Raw genomic sequence first — 16757 nt, 5'->3', positions numbered from 1 at the left:
CGTTAAGGGAAGGGAGAAAAGAGGGGAGGTATAATTTGCATGACTCAGCTCTGAGGTAAGTGCATTCCTTCGAGAAGCTGCCTGACTTCTGCACAAACTGAGGACATACAAACAGCTTAGCAGCATCTGGTTTTCTGAAGGAGCTATGTAGAAGGTCCAACAAGGAATAACAAAGAAGGAACACTCTTGGTTCATTGCCCTCTTATCTTTATCCTTGTAGGTTACAATGCAAGATCACCATAATCATTTAGGGATAGCCTACACTGTACTGTGTATTTCATGCTGCTGCATGCTGAATAATAAATGACAAGCATGCAGGACTCATTGGTCTCAAAATTCATAATGAAAGTAATTTAAGTAAAAAGCTATTGGACAAAATCCTCAACAAAAACATGATTTAAAGCAAACTGGAACATTTGCTCCATTAAGTTTCATTTCTCCTCACGGACTTTTTCTATCTTTGTCTAATTTGAACTAATTCTGAACAAATTGTGTTGAAGTCGCAAGTCAAGTGCAGGGCACACACGTGCACCCTGCAAGGTGAAAGGCAATTTGGATTTGTAGACTACATCTTAAATGTGTTGTAGTAGCCTAATATGCCTTTCATTTCCCAGCATAAACAAAATGTGTCAATCACTTAAATAACAGATGTGTCCTACCTTGCGAGAGTTGCAGTGAAACAGAGACTCAGAGGCGCTGCAGCGGAATGCTGCATGCAGGGTGCACACTGGCTGGAGATAAACTGCAGAGTTGATGTGGGAGCCCCCCCTTAGAGCACTCACTGTAGGAGCCCCGTTTGGAACGTTTACGGGTCACTGCAAAGTTTAACTCGGGGATTGACATCGACTCGAGCTGCTGTCGACACCTCAGCTGAGGACTGAGCCCCAACCTTGAAGTACCTGTCAGCACGAGAGAGAGAGAGAGAGAGAGAGAGAGAGAGAGAGAGAGAGAGAGAGAGAGAGAGAATATACTCAAGCAGGCACGTGAACAAAAATAGCAAAGTTAAATTAATGCTCAATGCTGGTTAGAAATCCCTCCAGCATATTATTGTTATATTGCACAGATGTCATAACATTCAACTTTCAAAATATGTAGTGTTGTGAATGACTAAATTAAACTATGATAAAAATGCGATTGTTTAAATTTTATAGTTATGTTTAGGTTAGATTTAAATGGCCTGGGGTATTGGATGTGATTGCACATTATTAATGTTTAAGCAGCAGTGTCTTTATTACTGTCAATCGTCTTTCTCATCTGTCAATGTTCCTTTTCAAACTTAAACACTTCTATCACAGGAAGCTAAAAAAATAAAGACCAAACGAAAATGCAAAGCATGAACCTACACGAAACTGAGAGCATACAAAAACGGGAACATTGTAATGTTCGTATACTCTAAATTCTTCTTATCGATACCTCCCCTCTCTTTTTCTTTTGTGTTAAATACTGCCCCCATGTGATATTTTTCAGTAACTGTGTCTATACATGTTAAATTGTGCCATCCTGCATACAAACATTGCAGATCATATAAACGCTCATATTTCCCCTTCTGAGAACATACTCACACCTAGTGGGGCTTTTGTGAAAATGCACCCCTCATTAACAAATATAATATATTGTAGCACTCTAAGGGTTTAGCACATTTCAAACGGGTCATATGTAATGAACGAATGAAATGTAATGTAACTTTTTATTTGAAACATTTGTATCACTTTTTTTTTGTGTACAATAAAATATATTGTATGTTGTCCTGTATGACAGGACAGAGAAGTTCATGAATATTTTTGCAGTATGTCATTTTCAGCAAGCACTTTGTAGATGGTCCCTGTACAACTGAAATAGTAGCCTAATACTACAAAATTACAACAAAGTGAAAAAACAACGGGAAAATTAAAACATCATTACCCTGACAGAACATGACTGTTTCTCAACCAATGAGAACGTCAAAAACCCGGAGTGGGCGGGCACTTTCTTGTTGTGGTTGACGGTTCACTTCCTGCTTTGCACTGTGAAATCAATAAACTTCAGCACAAAAGTAGGAAAAGCGAGGATACCGAGGATCTGTCAGCATAGTAGGTACTTTACGAGTAATATTTCACAGCTTTTTACCGCAATGACTGTTATTTGCAGCTAAAATGTGAGCCAACAGGAAGAAAAGTGTTAATCCTAATGTGTGCACACACCCTATGCTGCTCACAAGACTGCGGCGGCATGTGATATCGATTAGTGAAACACACACTGCTGCAGCCCTGTTTCAGCTCCTGATAGAATGAAAGAAATGTATCGAAAACTACATTCTACATGTTAGTGGTGGGTCATGTTGCTTATTTTATTGTAATACGTAATAGGCTACGTGACATTGGTTTCGAAGTGTCAGAACTGAAATACATTTAAAATAACGGATATATTTTCTCTGAAAACATCGATGTCGAATATGCAACGAATAAGTTAGTTTAAGGTTGGAAATCCATAAGACATTCAAACTACGGCTGTCATAGGAAGGGTTTCTCACATAGCCCTCTCTTATCCACATGGTTAGTGTTAGGGACCGTCAATAAATTACCGTTTAACTTACAAAATAAAAACAATGTTATTTTCATACCTTTGTACTAGCTTGCACACATGCTAAAATAATGCAAACATAATAGGAATAAATGTTTCTTGTGTCACATGTGATAAACCTGGCCAAACTAAAAAGTGAGCCTATTGCCACAGTTATTCACAAAAGGCAAGTAGATATCATTTGTAATTATATAAAATGACACGTCTCATAACCCAAAAGTATTTTTGAATAATATGTAAAAACTGTTCAGCTCTAAATATTTTAATATTTTAATGGAAGCTGTCCTGCTGAATGAAGACAGTCCGTTACATTTCCACCCGGGGCTGATTCCTGTCTCCAAGAGGGGATCCAACATGGTGCACGTCTACAACTGCCATCCTTTCGCCTCACAGCAGATAGTACAGGTAGGTGGATGTTGCTGTGGATGTTTTTATTTTATTTCTTTTTTTTTTTTAAATGCTTATCACGGCTGATAATGTTGTTTTGTGTATGTGTCAGGTCCTAACTAATATACCTTACCTCTGTATCTCAGGTGGAGCAGGAGCCTGGACTGGTCTGCTGTGGAGGGGGAGCTCTGTTTGTGGTGGCGACTGGAGGATGCAAGGTTATTCTTTAAAATATGTATATTTTTAAATAAAAGTTTTCCAGTTATTTTATTTATTTGTGTTTAAATAAAAACTATGCCCTCATTTGTTAAACCCACACCTCATCAAAAATATATGTTTTTTAATATGCAGTAATGTGTTGAACTGAATCAAGGTGGAGGCTTACAATGTGGAGCAGGAGGGCTGCCCTTTCATCTGTCGCTTTGCCACCATGGGCACTGTGAAGAGCATCCAGCACAGCAAGATGGGTAAAAAACTCATTATCGCTCACCTTTTGTCAGTCTTAGAAAGTGCATACATCCTAGTTTTTACCCATTGTACTTTTGTTTGTTTTATGTGTGAGTAAGGAAGCCGACAGCGTAAGGGTTGAAGTGTCAGTTGAAGAGAGTGATATATTTGAATATTTTTTTCTTCTCTGCATCCCATTCAGGAGATTACCTGGTTACCATTGAGGAGAAGAACAGTGCCACTTACCTGAGAGCCTACACCAACTGGCGTTATCAGGTACACACTTAAAAGCTTTCTTGAAAGTATTTATTATCATATAACATTGAGACTTAAGGGACCATGTTAATTTATTTTGTAGTTTTCATACTTTATGTTGGGGATCAATATGTGACCTTAACTAGGGAATGTTATAAAAACATATAGCATTTTTATTATATGGACTAGAAGAAAATGTTGTCCCTCAGATACTACTCATTGTAGCTTTAACATTAAACTTGAAATTGAATTGATCTACTAAAAGAAAGACAAATAGAAGAGATGGTTTTTCATCCGTATATCTACTGCAATATTACGTTCTTTTGTCCATGTTTTCTCCTGTACTTATTGCTCTCCATTCAGGCGGAGGGGAAGGCCCGGGTCGGGGTGCGTTTGTTGGGCCACCTGCTGCGAGGTGCGTCTATGCGGGGCGGGGTGCAGATGGAGATCATCGAGATCCCTCTTTCAAAGCGCCCTGTTGCCGTGGCATGTTGTCCGGTGACAGGAGACCTTCTGGTCGGCTGTGAGGACACGCTGGTCTTGTTCGCCTTGAGGAGACAGAACCAGCAGAGCCTGGTAAGAGATCAACTGATAATCTGTGGCTTTATCTCCTCTGAAGATCCCTTTCTACTTATAGAGAGAGCCTTACACAGTTTAGATAGAATATTGAGAGACCTACTGGTGCATGATGTAGTCACGATTAACGATGCAGTGTTTTCCAGAAGTTGACAGTTATCCACAACATTAGAATGTGTATTTCATTGTGTCTCAAAAAGTATTCAAATATAAATTGCAGTACATGAATAAGACGTTTTATGTTATCATCAGATTTATATGTCTCAATGAAGCATGCTATGACATTCTCAGTTACTTTCTCTAAGTGTTTTACATTTTATTCTTCTTGAAAAAAATACCTACAGAATCAGAGTCAGCAGATCCTTCAGAGCACCTCGCAGAACTCCAGTCAGAATCAAGGTAACTCAAGAAAATGGACACATAATTGTTAACACATGTTCATACAAAGACTTGTTTTGCATCATGACTTGTGTTTAGTTTATAATGTGTTGACTGGACAGGAGGAACAATTTTAGCAAATTGCTTCAACCATGTTGCTCAAATAGAATGACTCTTAGATAAATGTAATCCTCTATGTAATTCAATTATTTTGTAACGCTCTGATTGTCATTTAATCCTCTGTGTTTTTTTACTGACCTTAAATGTGACCAATGTTCTAGTAAACAATGCCTACTCTATGTCTAGTGGTGAAGGAGTTAGGTTGCGGTGATCTCAGAAAAAAAATCCTCTTTGCTGACTCTCCATGTTTTCCTTCTTCAACTGATCCGTCCTTTGTCTGTTTTTCTTTTTAGCTCAGTCTCCAAGTCCAAACCAGAATTTCCTGGATTTTGAACGCTCAGTTATCCTGCATCTCCCAAAGATCGAGCCCAAACAGGTCATTTCAAACACCATTTCCCCTTTTTCTTTATTATGTTCCTTTCTTTTTGTGGTATTTCCTTTATAGTTCAGTCAAATTATCTGTAATGCACACAGAACAATACTCACTGGTTTGGTTTTGTTGTATTGCACCTCTGCCCCCTAGGTGGCACTGTGTGGAGGTTATGTGGCAGTGCAGATGGAGCTGGAGGTGCTGGTTTTGAAACTGGATGCATCTTCTGATCCTAAAACCCAGGAGGAATCATCAGACACAAAGAAAGGTTTGTGTTTGTTGCCCTCTATAATGATTGATGCCGCATCTATAGATCTTTTTGATTATGTTAAGTTTACAGGCTGTAAAAAACAAGCATAGATGTATCAGCAGTAACAGAAAGTAAAAGACCTTTTGTATATCTGTCTGTGTGTGGCAGATCATATAGATGACCAGGCTGACTTCATGGTCCTTCCGAGACACCAGGAGTTGCTGGGTGATGTAGCTAAAGACTGTGACATTCCTGTCAGCATTGAGAATACCGGGCTGGAGGACGGAAAAGGACAATACACGCTATCATATGTTCTCTTCAGGTGAGTGCGTGTAGTGCTGAGTACCAGTTGACCCTTTAGATCTTTACGGTTAGCATATTTCTGTCATATGAGGTGTATTTTTAACTTTTGTTACTTCTTTCTTGCAGGCGTTTCACTCCAGACTTCTTCCAGGGCTGCAGTGTGGAGGAAACTCAACTCCACTCACTGCAGCTTTACCCACTGTACACCAGTGAGTACAGCAATACAGTGAAAAGCAGAATATGTTGTCACAGGAATTAGGATTACTACTCGATTTCCTCTCTTTATGTCTCCATGATCTCAACAAATGGTAAACTTTCAATCAAATCAAAGCCACTAATACCTTCATTTAACCCTACTGAGGACTGAAAGTCCTGTATACAATTCATTGCCTCAACCTTGGCGTGATATTCGACCCCACCCTCTCCCTCGACCCCCACATCCGCCAAGTTGTAAAAACCTCATTTTTCCACCTCCGCAATATCGCCAAACTCCGTCCCTCTCTCACCCGCCCCGCAGCTGAGCGACTCATTCATGCCTTCATCTCCTCCCGCCTTGACTATTGCAACTCACTCCTCTTCGGCATCAGCACAACATCCCTCAACAGACTCCAGCGTGTCCAGAACGCAGCCGCCAGACTCCTCACCCACACCAAATCATGGCATCACATCACCCCGGTCCTCAAAGAACTCCACTGGCTTCCCGTCTCACACCGCATTCACTACAAACTCCTGGTCCTCACCTATAAAGCCCTCCACCATCTGGCCCCCCCCCCTACCTCACTGACCTCCTCATCCTCTACCAACCACCCCAGTCCCTCAGATCCACCTCAGCCGGTTTGCTCTCAATCCCCAAGGCCAAACTCCGGAGCTTCGGGGACAGAGCCTTCTCTGTGGCAGCCCCGAAGCTCTGGAACTCCCTCCCCCAAGACCTCCGTGAGTCTGATTCCCTCACCCTGTTCCAGTCCCGTCTCAAAACCCACCTCTTCAACTCTGCTTATCCTTAAACCCGCCCCTCCCCCCTCTGAACCAACATCCTCCTGACTGCTTTTCTGTTTTTGTTTTGTTTTTGTTTTTGTTTTTGTTCTTGTTTTGTTTGTCGACCTGACTCATAATGTAAAGCGTCTTTGGGTCTAGAAAAGCGCTATATAAATCCCATTTATTATTATTATTATTATTGCAACGGCAACATATTTCTTAACAAGATACATTTGCTTTTGATCACATTTTCAAAAAAATGCATTCTGCCACTTGCCTGGGATCTTTTCAGACGTTGTCAGTGCAGTTTCCCTTCTTTCAGGACTTGGACCTGGTTTTCTTTTTGGTAAAATATTGTTTCTGCATTCTCTCTCTCCAGGTAACCAATCCGTGCCTCTGGAAGAACCAGCATGTGTCTTCTGCTTCTTCTCTCTCCCAAACGCTGGCTACCTGTACAGTCTGAAGGGTGGTGTCGAGCTTCTCTCCACCTATCAGTATCCAGAGAAAGTCCTGAAGGCGGTGCTAACGGACCACCTGCTGCACGTCATTACAAAGTACATCTGCAGTCTCATTTGATATTTCAATCATTTCACTTTCACTGAATTACAGCTCGTTAAAATATCTTCATCCATGTCTTGTCATGGGAAATCATAAAAAAATAAAATGGAGTCTTTTATAAGTTGAAGACATTTATATCAGCCTCAGTAATAGACTGATATTGAATCATGTTTACTTCTGTAGTCTAAAGTAGGGCTGTCACAATATCAGATTTTAACTTCAAAACCTTCCTGACCAAAAAATATTAACAATAACAAACAATATTATTGTCAATGTCAACAGAACTTTTGAAAAACAAGAAATATGCTTTGTTTTTTTGTTTGATTGATGTATTGCTTGTCTTTATTTTGGCATATAAATTACACTGTGTGTTGGTTGTTGGGAAGGGAGAGAAATTATTAACAAATTAAAAAGGTGCTTAATTATTTACACAATGTAGTCATAACTGTATTTTTAACATGACCTAAATACCTCATTGTTTAAATATTGCAAATATTGTCAATACTGGTATATTGCAAATACTCTATTCTGAATTGTGTATTTCTCAACAAGTAAGTTTGATTCTTCCTGTGTGCCTAGGAGTGCATTGCAGTGTTTCACAGTGCGCTGTGCAGCAGTAGCAGCCAGGATTGTGGACCCTTACATCGACACCACCATGAAGGTATGATCCTATCATGGAATCCTTGCCTCATGGGTTATTCAATAACTTACTGTAGGGTTTAGTCTCACCATTTCCCCCTGTGTGTGTCTGAAGGCCTGTCCGCCCTGCAGCATGGAGGTGTGTGCGCTCAGGATTCAGCTGTTTATCGGTCTGCGATCAGTGTGTGTCTACGGCCGCCATGTCATCCTGCTCTCTGCCGCTGACACAGAGACACCAGAGGAACCTGAACGCACCCCGCAACGCAGACGCCTGTAAGTCTCACACATGTACCCACATGTCTGTGATCGTATAGAGTGTACAAGTGTTTAAAAGCTTAATCGGATTAGTCATCAGATACCTCCCTGCCATACCAGAATACTTATCAACACTGGTGATATGTGTGATCAGGCATACATACATTTAAAAAATGTTTTTCTGTGTGTGTATGTGTGTTATTTTAGCAAGTTGAAAGAACACACCTTGCTGACTGGTATTTTCTTGGCGGTGGGAATCGATCCCGCAACCACACCGGCTCTGGAGAGCTTTCTATCACGGCCCTTCCTGTAAGATAAACCCAAACCCCCCCTCCCCCCGCAGTCTCTGTCGTCACTTTAGGCCAAGCTGCAATGCCAAGAAACCCTCGAAAAGTACTCACTGTAGCAGATGATTTTTAGCCAAACCCTCAAATCATTATTTAAAAGGGGATCTATTTAACCTTTCATGCCACAGAACAAACTTTTTTAGCTTCCATTAAAGTACCTTGTTTGTTTTTGCATTTGTCACTGATACCAGTATTCCTGAAGAATAACCATGGTAATTAACATGAACTGGAACATCAGTTATGGAGGCTTTTCCTACTTTATGACAAAATCTTAAATGCTAAGAAAATAGTATATTCAAGATGTCAAGGTATCGTCTTACTTTAGACCCTCAATCTAACTCTTATTTAGTGGCACAAAGATCGTAGCTCATTTTAAAAAGGTGGGGAGTGAGGGTACTAAGTACTTCCTCCTTTGATCTGCCTTGCCTTTCCATAAGTTATCAATATTCAAGTCAACATCTTCAAAATGTATGACTTGAGCTTTGTTTTTTTCTGTAATTATAAGGTATATTATGGATTAACATTTGCTGCACTAATCCTGCAGTTACACTGCAGATTACCTTTAAAAGTTTATGTAGAATGACAAAGATTCTAAAAATATAATGTTCATATTTAAAATCCACTACTATAACTATAATATATAAAACCCCTAAAGCAACCGGTTACTTCAACTCATGGTTAATCGCTGTTTTGAATGAATGTGTGCCTTTACAGCTTGGTCTAAAAGTGACAACACTACCTGTGTTAGTTCCTTAACCAATTTAAAACATAACCACCCTAACTCCCTTTAGTGTGTGACCCTTTGCTCACAAACAAATGTTCTATGGACTGAAATAGATCTGAACAAGATCTGTTTTGGATTTAATTCAGCCAGCTTGTTATCCATCTTTTTTTGACATGTTACTTGTCCCTTGTAAAACTTAAATAGTGGCCCATAATTGCAGGTAAAGAGCTGAATTTTCAGTAAGTGAGACCTGTATATATTTTATCGAGTTGTTAAACTGTTAAAGCTCCTGAGACAAATATAAAATGTGTCATATTGGGCTATATGAATAAACTTGAATTGATTGATATTTGAAGCTAAAGTAATCCGTCATTTTTTGTCAACAACATGTTGTGGTTTTTTGTTCGCCGGAAATTGCAGCATATCCCCTTATTTGATTATATATCCCCTTAAATATGATTTTAGTCATTGCATCTTAAGTTCTAGAGAAGCATTCTGAGCAAACGTAAGTGATAGCCAAAACAATGTCGGATAATTACTTTTCTTTATAACGTTAAACTGTATCACTCTCTGGTTTTAATCACTGTTTCGGTTCCTGGTAAAAATGTCGGAAACAATGAACAATATAGAAATCCTAACTAGGAGAAGCTGGCGTTAATGAGTGCAATGTGGTGAAGAGCTCTCCCATGATCTAACGCTGCCTCTCAATGCCGCCACACTTCATCTTTTGTTTTTTTTGTTACTGAGAGACTCCTAGTGGCAGAACATCACATATTGTGCATCTAACAGGCAGGTGTGCTTTGTAGATTTTAAATGTGTCTGTTTCTATTACAAATCAAAATACAGGTTTGGGGCCACATGACATGACTATTGAGCATGGCATGAGCCACAGGAAACACATCTTACTTATTTACCATGTTAATCTGTTCACTAACAGTTCACTAATGTTTGTTTGTTCATGTTTAATGTAGTAACGCTTTTTAATATTAGGCAATAGTACTGTATCACATAGCAACTGTATGCAAAATGTTGTTCTTTACTGTGAGTATGATGGTGCTGCGCACAGTAATAAGAAGCTTCCATTGATTAAAAACATGTTCAATGTCATGCAAAGTATGTCGGGAACGTTTTAAGTAGTTAATTGAATTCCTGTTATCGACATTCTGCATCTTTAAATAAAAGAACATTTGGCAAAATCCTAGTTTGTAGACTCTAGACTAGAGACAAATCAACGTACTGTTACAGTTTTCACTCGTTGTTGTTTTTGTTGATTTCTGTGATTTTCTTGAATAATGGGAAAATCTCTCTAAAAAGTCTGCAGATTTTTGGATTTAGGCAAATGTATCTTCTCTGTGTGATGAGAAAATTGTGATTTTCTCTGATTATTCTTTTTGTTACCCCTCTTTGTAACCTTTGACCTCAGGAGCAGGAAATGGACGATCTCCTCTCCCAAAGAAACCAGCCCAGCAGGACACGGGTGGAACCTCTATGTGGTCGACAGCGTCAGCCCCCTCACTCTTTACCAAGAGATGGTAACAGACATACCACCTTAATGAACTGCTCAAAACAATCCACTTCCATGTCAGTTGTTATGGTTGTATACTTCTACTTGTAATATCATGTATGCAGAATTATTAACCATACAGTATGAAAGACTAAAGAAATAAAACTAGAACAAAACAAACATCTTAAATGCGTAAAAAAAGACACATGACTGTGACATGCATTTAATTTGTAATTGATCACTTATAGTTAAACAACATAAATACAATTTGCCTGTGGAATGAGAGTGCAAATGTATTTGTTGAAAATATATGTATTAATCAGATTATATATTTTCTAAATCTAGTGAAACGGACTGCTTTATTCTTTCTGTTTTAAAGAAGCAGGCAGCATTTTTGTGAAACTTCTTTCTGATCTATAAATCTATTAAAACCTTTATTCCAAAATATGTTAGATTTAGTGACTAAAGGAAAGGTGGAAATAATATGAAAGATTGACTCTGAACATGCTACACCTACTGTAGTAAATCTTCATGTGTATGAGTGTGTATAGTCATATTTTTGTCTCTGTTTTTCAGGTCGAATACAGCGAGCGGTACGCAGAGACCAACCCGCAGGCCCAAAGCCTTCGGCACCTCCTGAGTGAAGCTCACCTCTTCCTCCGTGCCTCCTTACTCAGGACAGAGCCTTCAGAGCAGCCACGAAACATCGAGGGTGAAGCCGCCGTGACTCTGCAGACAGATACAGACGCACCAGCTGATAGACAGACAGCTGCACAGACAGACAGGCAGGAGGTGGAGGAGGCACTCAGGCACAACTGTGCACAGCTGGGAGACTGTTTCAGCAGGTAACACACACACACACACACACACACACACACACACACACACACACACACACACACACACACCAACACACACCACACACACACTGTGTGTGTGTGTGTGCTCAGGCTGAGTTTCGCGGTGTCTCGCTGTCTCGCAGACCCCATGCAGCAACCAGGAAATGACACCGGTAATCCAGCTCACATTGTCCGCTCTTCGAGCCTCAAAGGGACCACCCAGACCCCACACAGCATTCTCATCTGTTTGTTATTACTGGTGTCATTTTCTGGTTGCTAACGCCATTATAACAGATAAACACTGATGTTCCGCTGTAACGGTGGTAGACTCATCAGAACAGAATAGGCGAGCTGACCAATCAGAGCACAGTGAGAGATGCTGTATGAGAAACCAATGTGAGTTTGGAACATTGAACAATGTAAATCTATTCTAGTAGACCTCAACAATGGAATTATGATCAGTAGGAATGGCCATGACATGGGACCTTTAAAGTAAAAAAAGTATCACAAAAAACAATGGAAAAAAAGCAGCATATATTCACATTTGAGGAGAATCAATTATTTTGTGTTTGTCTGTTCTGTAGGGGCAGTCAGAAGGACTGCCACCTGGCCTTGCCGTACTACAGGATGTCCGGTCTGTCAGTCACAGAAGTCATGGCCAGAAACCGCCCACTTCCCAGCAGCCCTCACACCTACGGCCCTGGCTTCCTGTTTTACCTGAAGCATTTCCTGTTTGAAGAAACAGAGCAGACTCTCAGCCAGGTATACACTAACATTATGCAAGGCTTGTTGTAATGAGACTTTTTATTTTTAGAAAGGTGTAATATGGAAGAAATTATAATTACAGTTTCTTTGCTATAGAATTAAGAACATGGAATCAATCAGTTTAGAAAAGGTTTTCCCTTAGCTTTCTTGGGGAAGTGACTTTGTTGCGGCTATGATGCAACCTCTGATTTGTCTATAAAAACATGTAAATAAGTAGTTATTTTAGATTTGTATACATCAGTTCATCAGGTGTTTTATTCGTGTTCTACTGAACACTTGTTCCTTCAGTTAATTAATACTAAAAGAAACTAATGAAAACAAGGAATTAAAGAATTATCTTTCTGCAGGAGGCAGCTGATGAGGTCATAGACATTTTAAGCAAATCAGAGCCCTCACAGCTCGTCAGTGTGTGTGCCAGCCCGTCCATGATAAACCTCAGTCCCGCCAAGACGCTGCAAATCCTAATACATCAGGAGGACACGTGTGGTGTGTCTGTTCTTCTCACAATCACCATGGCAACCATGATGCTGTGTTTGGACGACCTGCCACAGTACACACAGCTGATGGAGAGACACGCCGAGGTGAGAGGGGACAGGGGCTGTGCTGCGTGTGTCCTTAAGAAAGCTTCTTATTGAAGAAGAAACTGAAACTTTATTTTCTCCACCACCAAAAGTGTGTGTGGGTGTCTGTGCTAATCTTGCATGAGAGTCATCTCATCAGCATCATATATTTTGTTGTGATGATTAACAATCTTTTAAAATGTTTACTTATAGTTTTGAACCTTCATTAGCTCCTCACTCATCACTCCTCTTAACTGGTCAATAGGGGCCGCAATATAGAAAAGACATTTCCAGCAATTTGCATACCCATGGCTCAAAAATATCCATAGAAACAAATCAGATACATTTTTTATGTAATATGTTATGATCCAATACAGTTAGAAATGTTTTTACAGGTCACATTGTGCTATTTGAACAGTTGATTATGTTTTTGTAAAATTGCCAAAGTCTTTCCCCAATGTTTGCATTAAATCCTTTTTTAGTATAGTGGAAAGTGAAAATGTTTCTGGTTCCTCATGAAAGGAAATGAGAAATAAAATGATCACAGTGGATTGAGCAGAGAATTTAATGTCTAAGCTCTTAACATTGTTTGTATTATCTTATACTATACCAAATCACTGCGAATTACATTTCTCAGAATGAGATTCATGAGAATCATGCTGACAGTGTCGCAAAGGGCAATTGGAGTTCTGAGAAACCTGAGGACCTGTATGTTTGTGTTCAGATGCTGCTGGTGTACAGGTTCATCGAGGAGCCCAGGCTGCTGCTGCATGGCGGAGTTGGAGGCCAGCACACACACATCCGTCCCACACGACTGACCCGACAGCTGGCAAAGTCCCAACCAGGACTGCTGGTGGCTGCCATGGTGGCTTTACATGAAAACAGCAAAGTTCAGCTGGAACAGGCTGATCACATATTCAAGGTGGATGTGGCACTTGTTATTCACAACAAGTGAAATCTTACTGATTTGTTGCAAGCTTTCAAGAGGAAAACATGAATGTGTGTTTGATTTTAGGAGCTGGGCTGTGAGAACTGCTTGCAGGTGGATTTCTGGGAGGCGATGCTCATGGCCTCCTCACAAGAAGCTGTCATCCAGGAGCTCCTGTTCCGACTTGTGTCCATCTATATTGACCGACTCACAAACACAACTTCCGATACACACCTCAACGAACCACACACACCTTCAAGACGAAGGCCGTTGAAGAGCGCTGACGATCTGGTACAGTAGATACAAATTGCAATTGTTGTCTTTGTTTGGGAAAGATTGAGTTTCTGTTGGGGATTTTGTCCAGCACCTTTATCTACTGCCGTCAAATAATCATTGTGTATAAATAGTGTGATGTTTAGGAAATCCATTAATGTGATCATCTTTTTACTCACTGAGAGGCCTACATGTTTGTGTGTCTCAGATAAACTCGTGCTCTCATTACGGTGCTCTCTACCCGTGGCTCACTGTTCTCAATCCAGCTCACACTACCAGCTCCCAACACCAGGAGGCGCTGTACAAACTACAGGTAATGTGTCTTGAATCAAAATAAATGTGCTTCTATGGAAAATATACAAAATATAATTGAACATTTTAGGGGTCTACTTGAACATTGCACTTGTAGTCAAATATGTCAAGTCTTCTAACATGAGCTAACATCAGCCATGAGCTACACGTCATACCATAACATGTGAGTATGTTACAAAAATCTCATGAGTGTATTGAATTGAGTAGGGTTTTGTTTTTGAATTTTATACGTTATATTTGTTTGATTGTCAAACAATTATTGTGCTATTTGATCTTGCATCATCTCCCTTTCCCTTACTCACCTTCTGTGATTGAATTGTCTGCATACAGTCTCTACTGTGTGGTCCGTCTCTATCTGTGGGCTCCGTCGTGCCTCTGATGGAGCGTCTGTCAGAGGAAACTTTGTGGGGCTTCAGCCTGCACCTCCTCTGCTCCACCAGGAGGGGGCAGTATGACCGTAGCATTGAGAAGCTGCTGGACCGATGTCCTCAAGCCATCATAGCCTATGCCAACCACCAGTTACAGGACATACATATGGTCTGTACTGAGCTGTAGCCTGAGCTGTGCAGTGTCTCACTTATTTTTTTAACTCCAAGTGATTCTCAGTAGTATAACCGTGTCTTCCTTGTATAATTTTTGCAGATGTTGTGGTGGCAGAAGCTGCTCCCTGAGCTTTGTAACAGGACGAGAGCTGCTTCGGACAACAGCATCCTATTGGCAGCCCTCAAAGGTAGACGCTTATCCCAGAATACCATCAGTCTGTCAAAATACCCTTATTTTGAGTGTATGGCCACCTTGCCTAGCTTTGATTAAAGGTTCTTAAAAAAAGAGTCTACATTTTCAGTTCTACTCTGATGTCCATGTTTTGACATCTAGATTTTAATTTGGCCTGTGTTCATGCCAACAGAGACGCTGGTTGTGGTTGCCATGGAAATGAGTCCAACAGACTTTCTGGAGCTGATACCTGACGACGGGACGGCCTCCTACTTCCTGCCTTACCTGTTGAGCTGTAGCCAGAGACATTTAATGGCCTGAGACACACACACACACACACACACACACACACACACACACACACACACACACACACACACACACCTCACACTGTACTTAAATATACAAGGACAAAGGTGTCAGTTGTTCATTCAAACTGATACATAGAACAACTATATCCCATTGTTTGCTGTTGAACTGCTGCACCGAAGCAAATTGCGGGTTGAGTTTTTCCGTTGCTGTAAACGGTCCTAACACTGGAGTGAAAGGACAACCTGGCAACAAAGAAAACACAAAGCTGTCTCTAGTCTCTAATGTTGTGACAAGCTCTGTTTGTCATCAGACAATCATGTACAGGTTTTTGCATGTTTACTTGACCAACTTTTGATATATATATATATAAAGCAATTCATATGGATGTTTTATCTGCGTTTTTAACTTAATAGAACAATAAAATACTGTATGCTGGAAACACAAGACCAGACTATAGTTTATAAAGCAGACCCTGCAGAGAAGATAGAAATCATGCTTTCCAATTTTGAGTTTTGTTTGTCATTGCGTGTTCATTTTTGTTACAATTTTAAAGATATGTATCTAAAAGTGGTCTTTAGGCTTTATGTTGCCATACAAATGTAATGTGTTGCTACTAACATTTTATTTGATAGAGTTTGTTGTCCTAACACTAGTGCCTAAATGCCTAAAACCTGGAAGTCACTTGGTTTGAACTAGTTAAAAGCTGCAAGATTGTGATTTTATTTTTCATGAATTGTAGAAGTTTTTACTTGCTGGTCACTCAAATAGAAAGTAGTTTGAATATATCAGTCCACTTTTGATTTGTTTTAATTGTGTTTCACTCACAACTTCCTCATTTGGTTAACTCAACTATGTGTGCTGCTCCCTTAGTTGACACATGATCATAGATTGTTGAGTGTGGTGTGTGTCATAACAGCTTCACCAGAGACATGAGGTGTGACTTTGATCATATTGACTCAGATTAGATAGTATATCACTATGCTGTGTAACTGCTGCTGCTGAAATCTGCATACTTTATCAAGGTTTGTTTAGCAATCATTAAACCGGCCTGATGTTTTTAGCCGTGGATTCAAAGACATTTATTCTTTAATGGACGAGCAAAGACAATACACATAGATCCTAACATATTTGTGTTTTAATTGTATAAGCATTAAGTATTTTGTAACTTGGATTATTGACAATGGAATTTACTAAAATCAAAAGTGACTCAATCATGATGTTGATGATTAAACAGGCCATGAGTGATATGTGAAGAGGGGTTGATTGGTTTTGTCTTTTGAATCATGTACATTGACCTTACATCTGAGTTCATTATGCAGAAAGTAGAATCATCAATTTAAAAGCTCCTAACAACAATGGGCCAACATGTTGTAACTCTCAAGACAACGCAGAACCAATCAGAGTTAT

The 16757-nt window shown here is 39.9% G+C and overlaps 1 protein-coding gene across 3 annotated transcripts; it reads left to right on the top strand.

The window, feature by feature from the left end:
• The first annotated feature begins 1970 nt into the window (after positions 1 to 1970).
• Positions 1971 to 16603, top strand: hps3 (HPS3 biogenesis of lysosomal organelles complex 2 subunit 1). 3 transcript variants are annotated; one of them, XM_010774576.1, is made up of 25 exons: positions 1971 to 2069; positions 2840 to 2964; positions 3093 to 3164; positions 3320 to 3413; positions 3596 to 3669; positions 4012 to 4224; positions 4569 to 4623; positions 5016 to 5098; positions 5246 to 5360; positions 5511 to 5664; positions 5772 to 5854; positions 7000 to 7174; positions 7758 to 7839; positions 7933 to 8090; positions 8280 to 8381; positions 10567 to 10675; positions 11224 to 11492; positions 12071 to 12248; positions 12599 to 12832; positions 13536 to 13733; positions 13827 to 14030; positions 14221 to 14325; positions 14655 to 14861; positions 14967 to 15054; positions 15232 to 16603. In XM_010774576.1, exons 2-25 carry the CDS (start codon positions 2914 to 2916, stop codon positions 15357 to 15359), a joined length of 3231 nt encoding a protein of 1076 aa, XP_010772878.1. In that variant the 5' UTR covers positions 1971 to 2069; positions 2840 to 2913; the 3' UTR covers positions 15360 to 16603. The 3 variants fall into 3 exon arrangements, with proteins under 3 accessions (XP_010772878.1, XP_010772877.1, XP_010772879.1); XM_010774575.1 differs by having other exon boundaries at positions 1971 to 2073; XM_010774577.1 differs by lacking the exon at positions 8280 to 8381 and having other exon boundaries at positions 1971 to 2073.
• The last annotated feature ends 154 nt before the right edge of the window (positions 16604 to 16757 follow it).

This window comes from Notothenia coriiceps, unplaced genomic scaffold (assembly GCF_000735185.1).
Source record: "Notothenia coriiceps isolate Sejong01 unplaced genomic scaffold, NC01 NC01_scaffold00014288, whole genome shotgun sequence".
Classification (NCBI taxonomy): domain Eukaryota; kingdom Metazoa; phylum Chordata; class Actinopteri; order Perciformes; family Nototheniidae; genus Notothenia; species Notothenia coriiceps.
The sequence above is the reverse complement of the archived record's forward strand: the minus strand, read 5'-3'. Positions and strand labels throughout refer to the sequence as shown.

What these genes read in the sequence shown, in the direction of transcription:
- hps3 (XM_010774576.1), top strand. Translation starts at nt 2,914, where the DNA reads ATGGTGCACGTCTACAACTGCCATCCTTTCGCCTCACAGCAGATAGTA. An exon ending in TCACTCTTTACCAAGAGATG is followed by an intron (nt 10,676 to 11,223) that starts GTAACAGACATA and finishes TCTGTTTTTCAG; the next exon opens with GTCGAATACAGCGAGCGGTA. An exon ending in TGATGGAGAGACACGCCGAG is followed by an intron (nt 12,833 to 13,535) that starts GTGAGAGGGGAC and finishes GTTTGTGTTCAG; the next exon opens with ATGCTGCTGGTGTACAGGTT.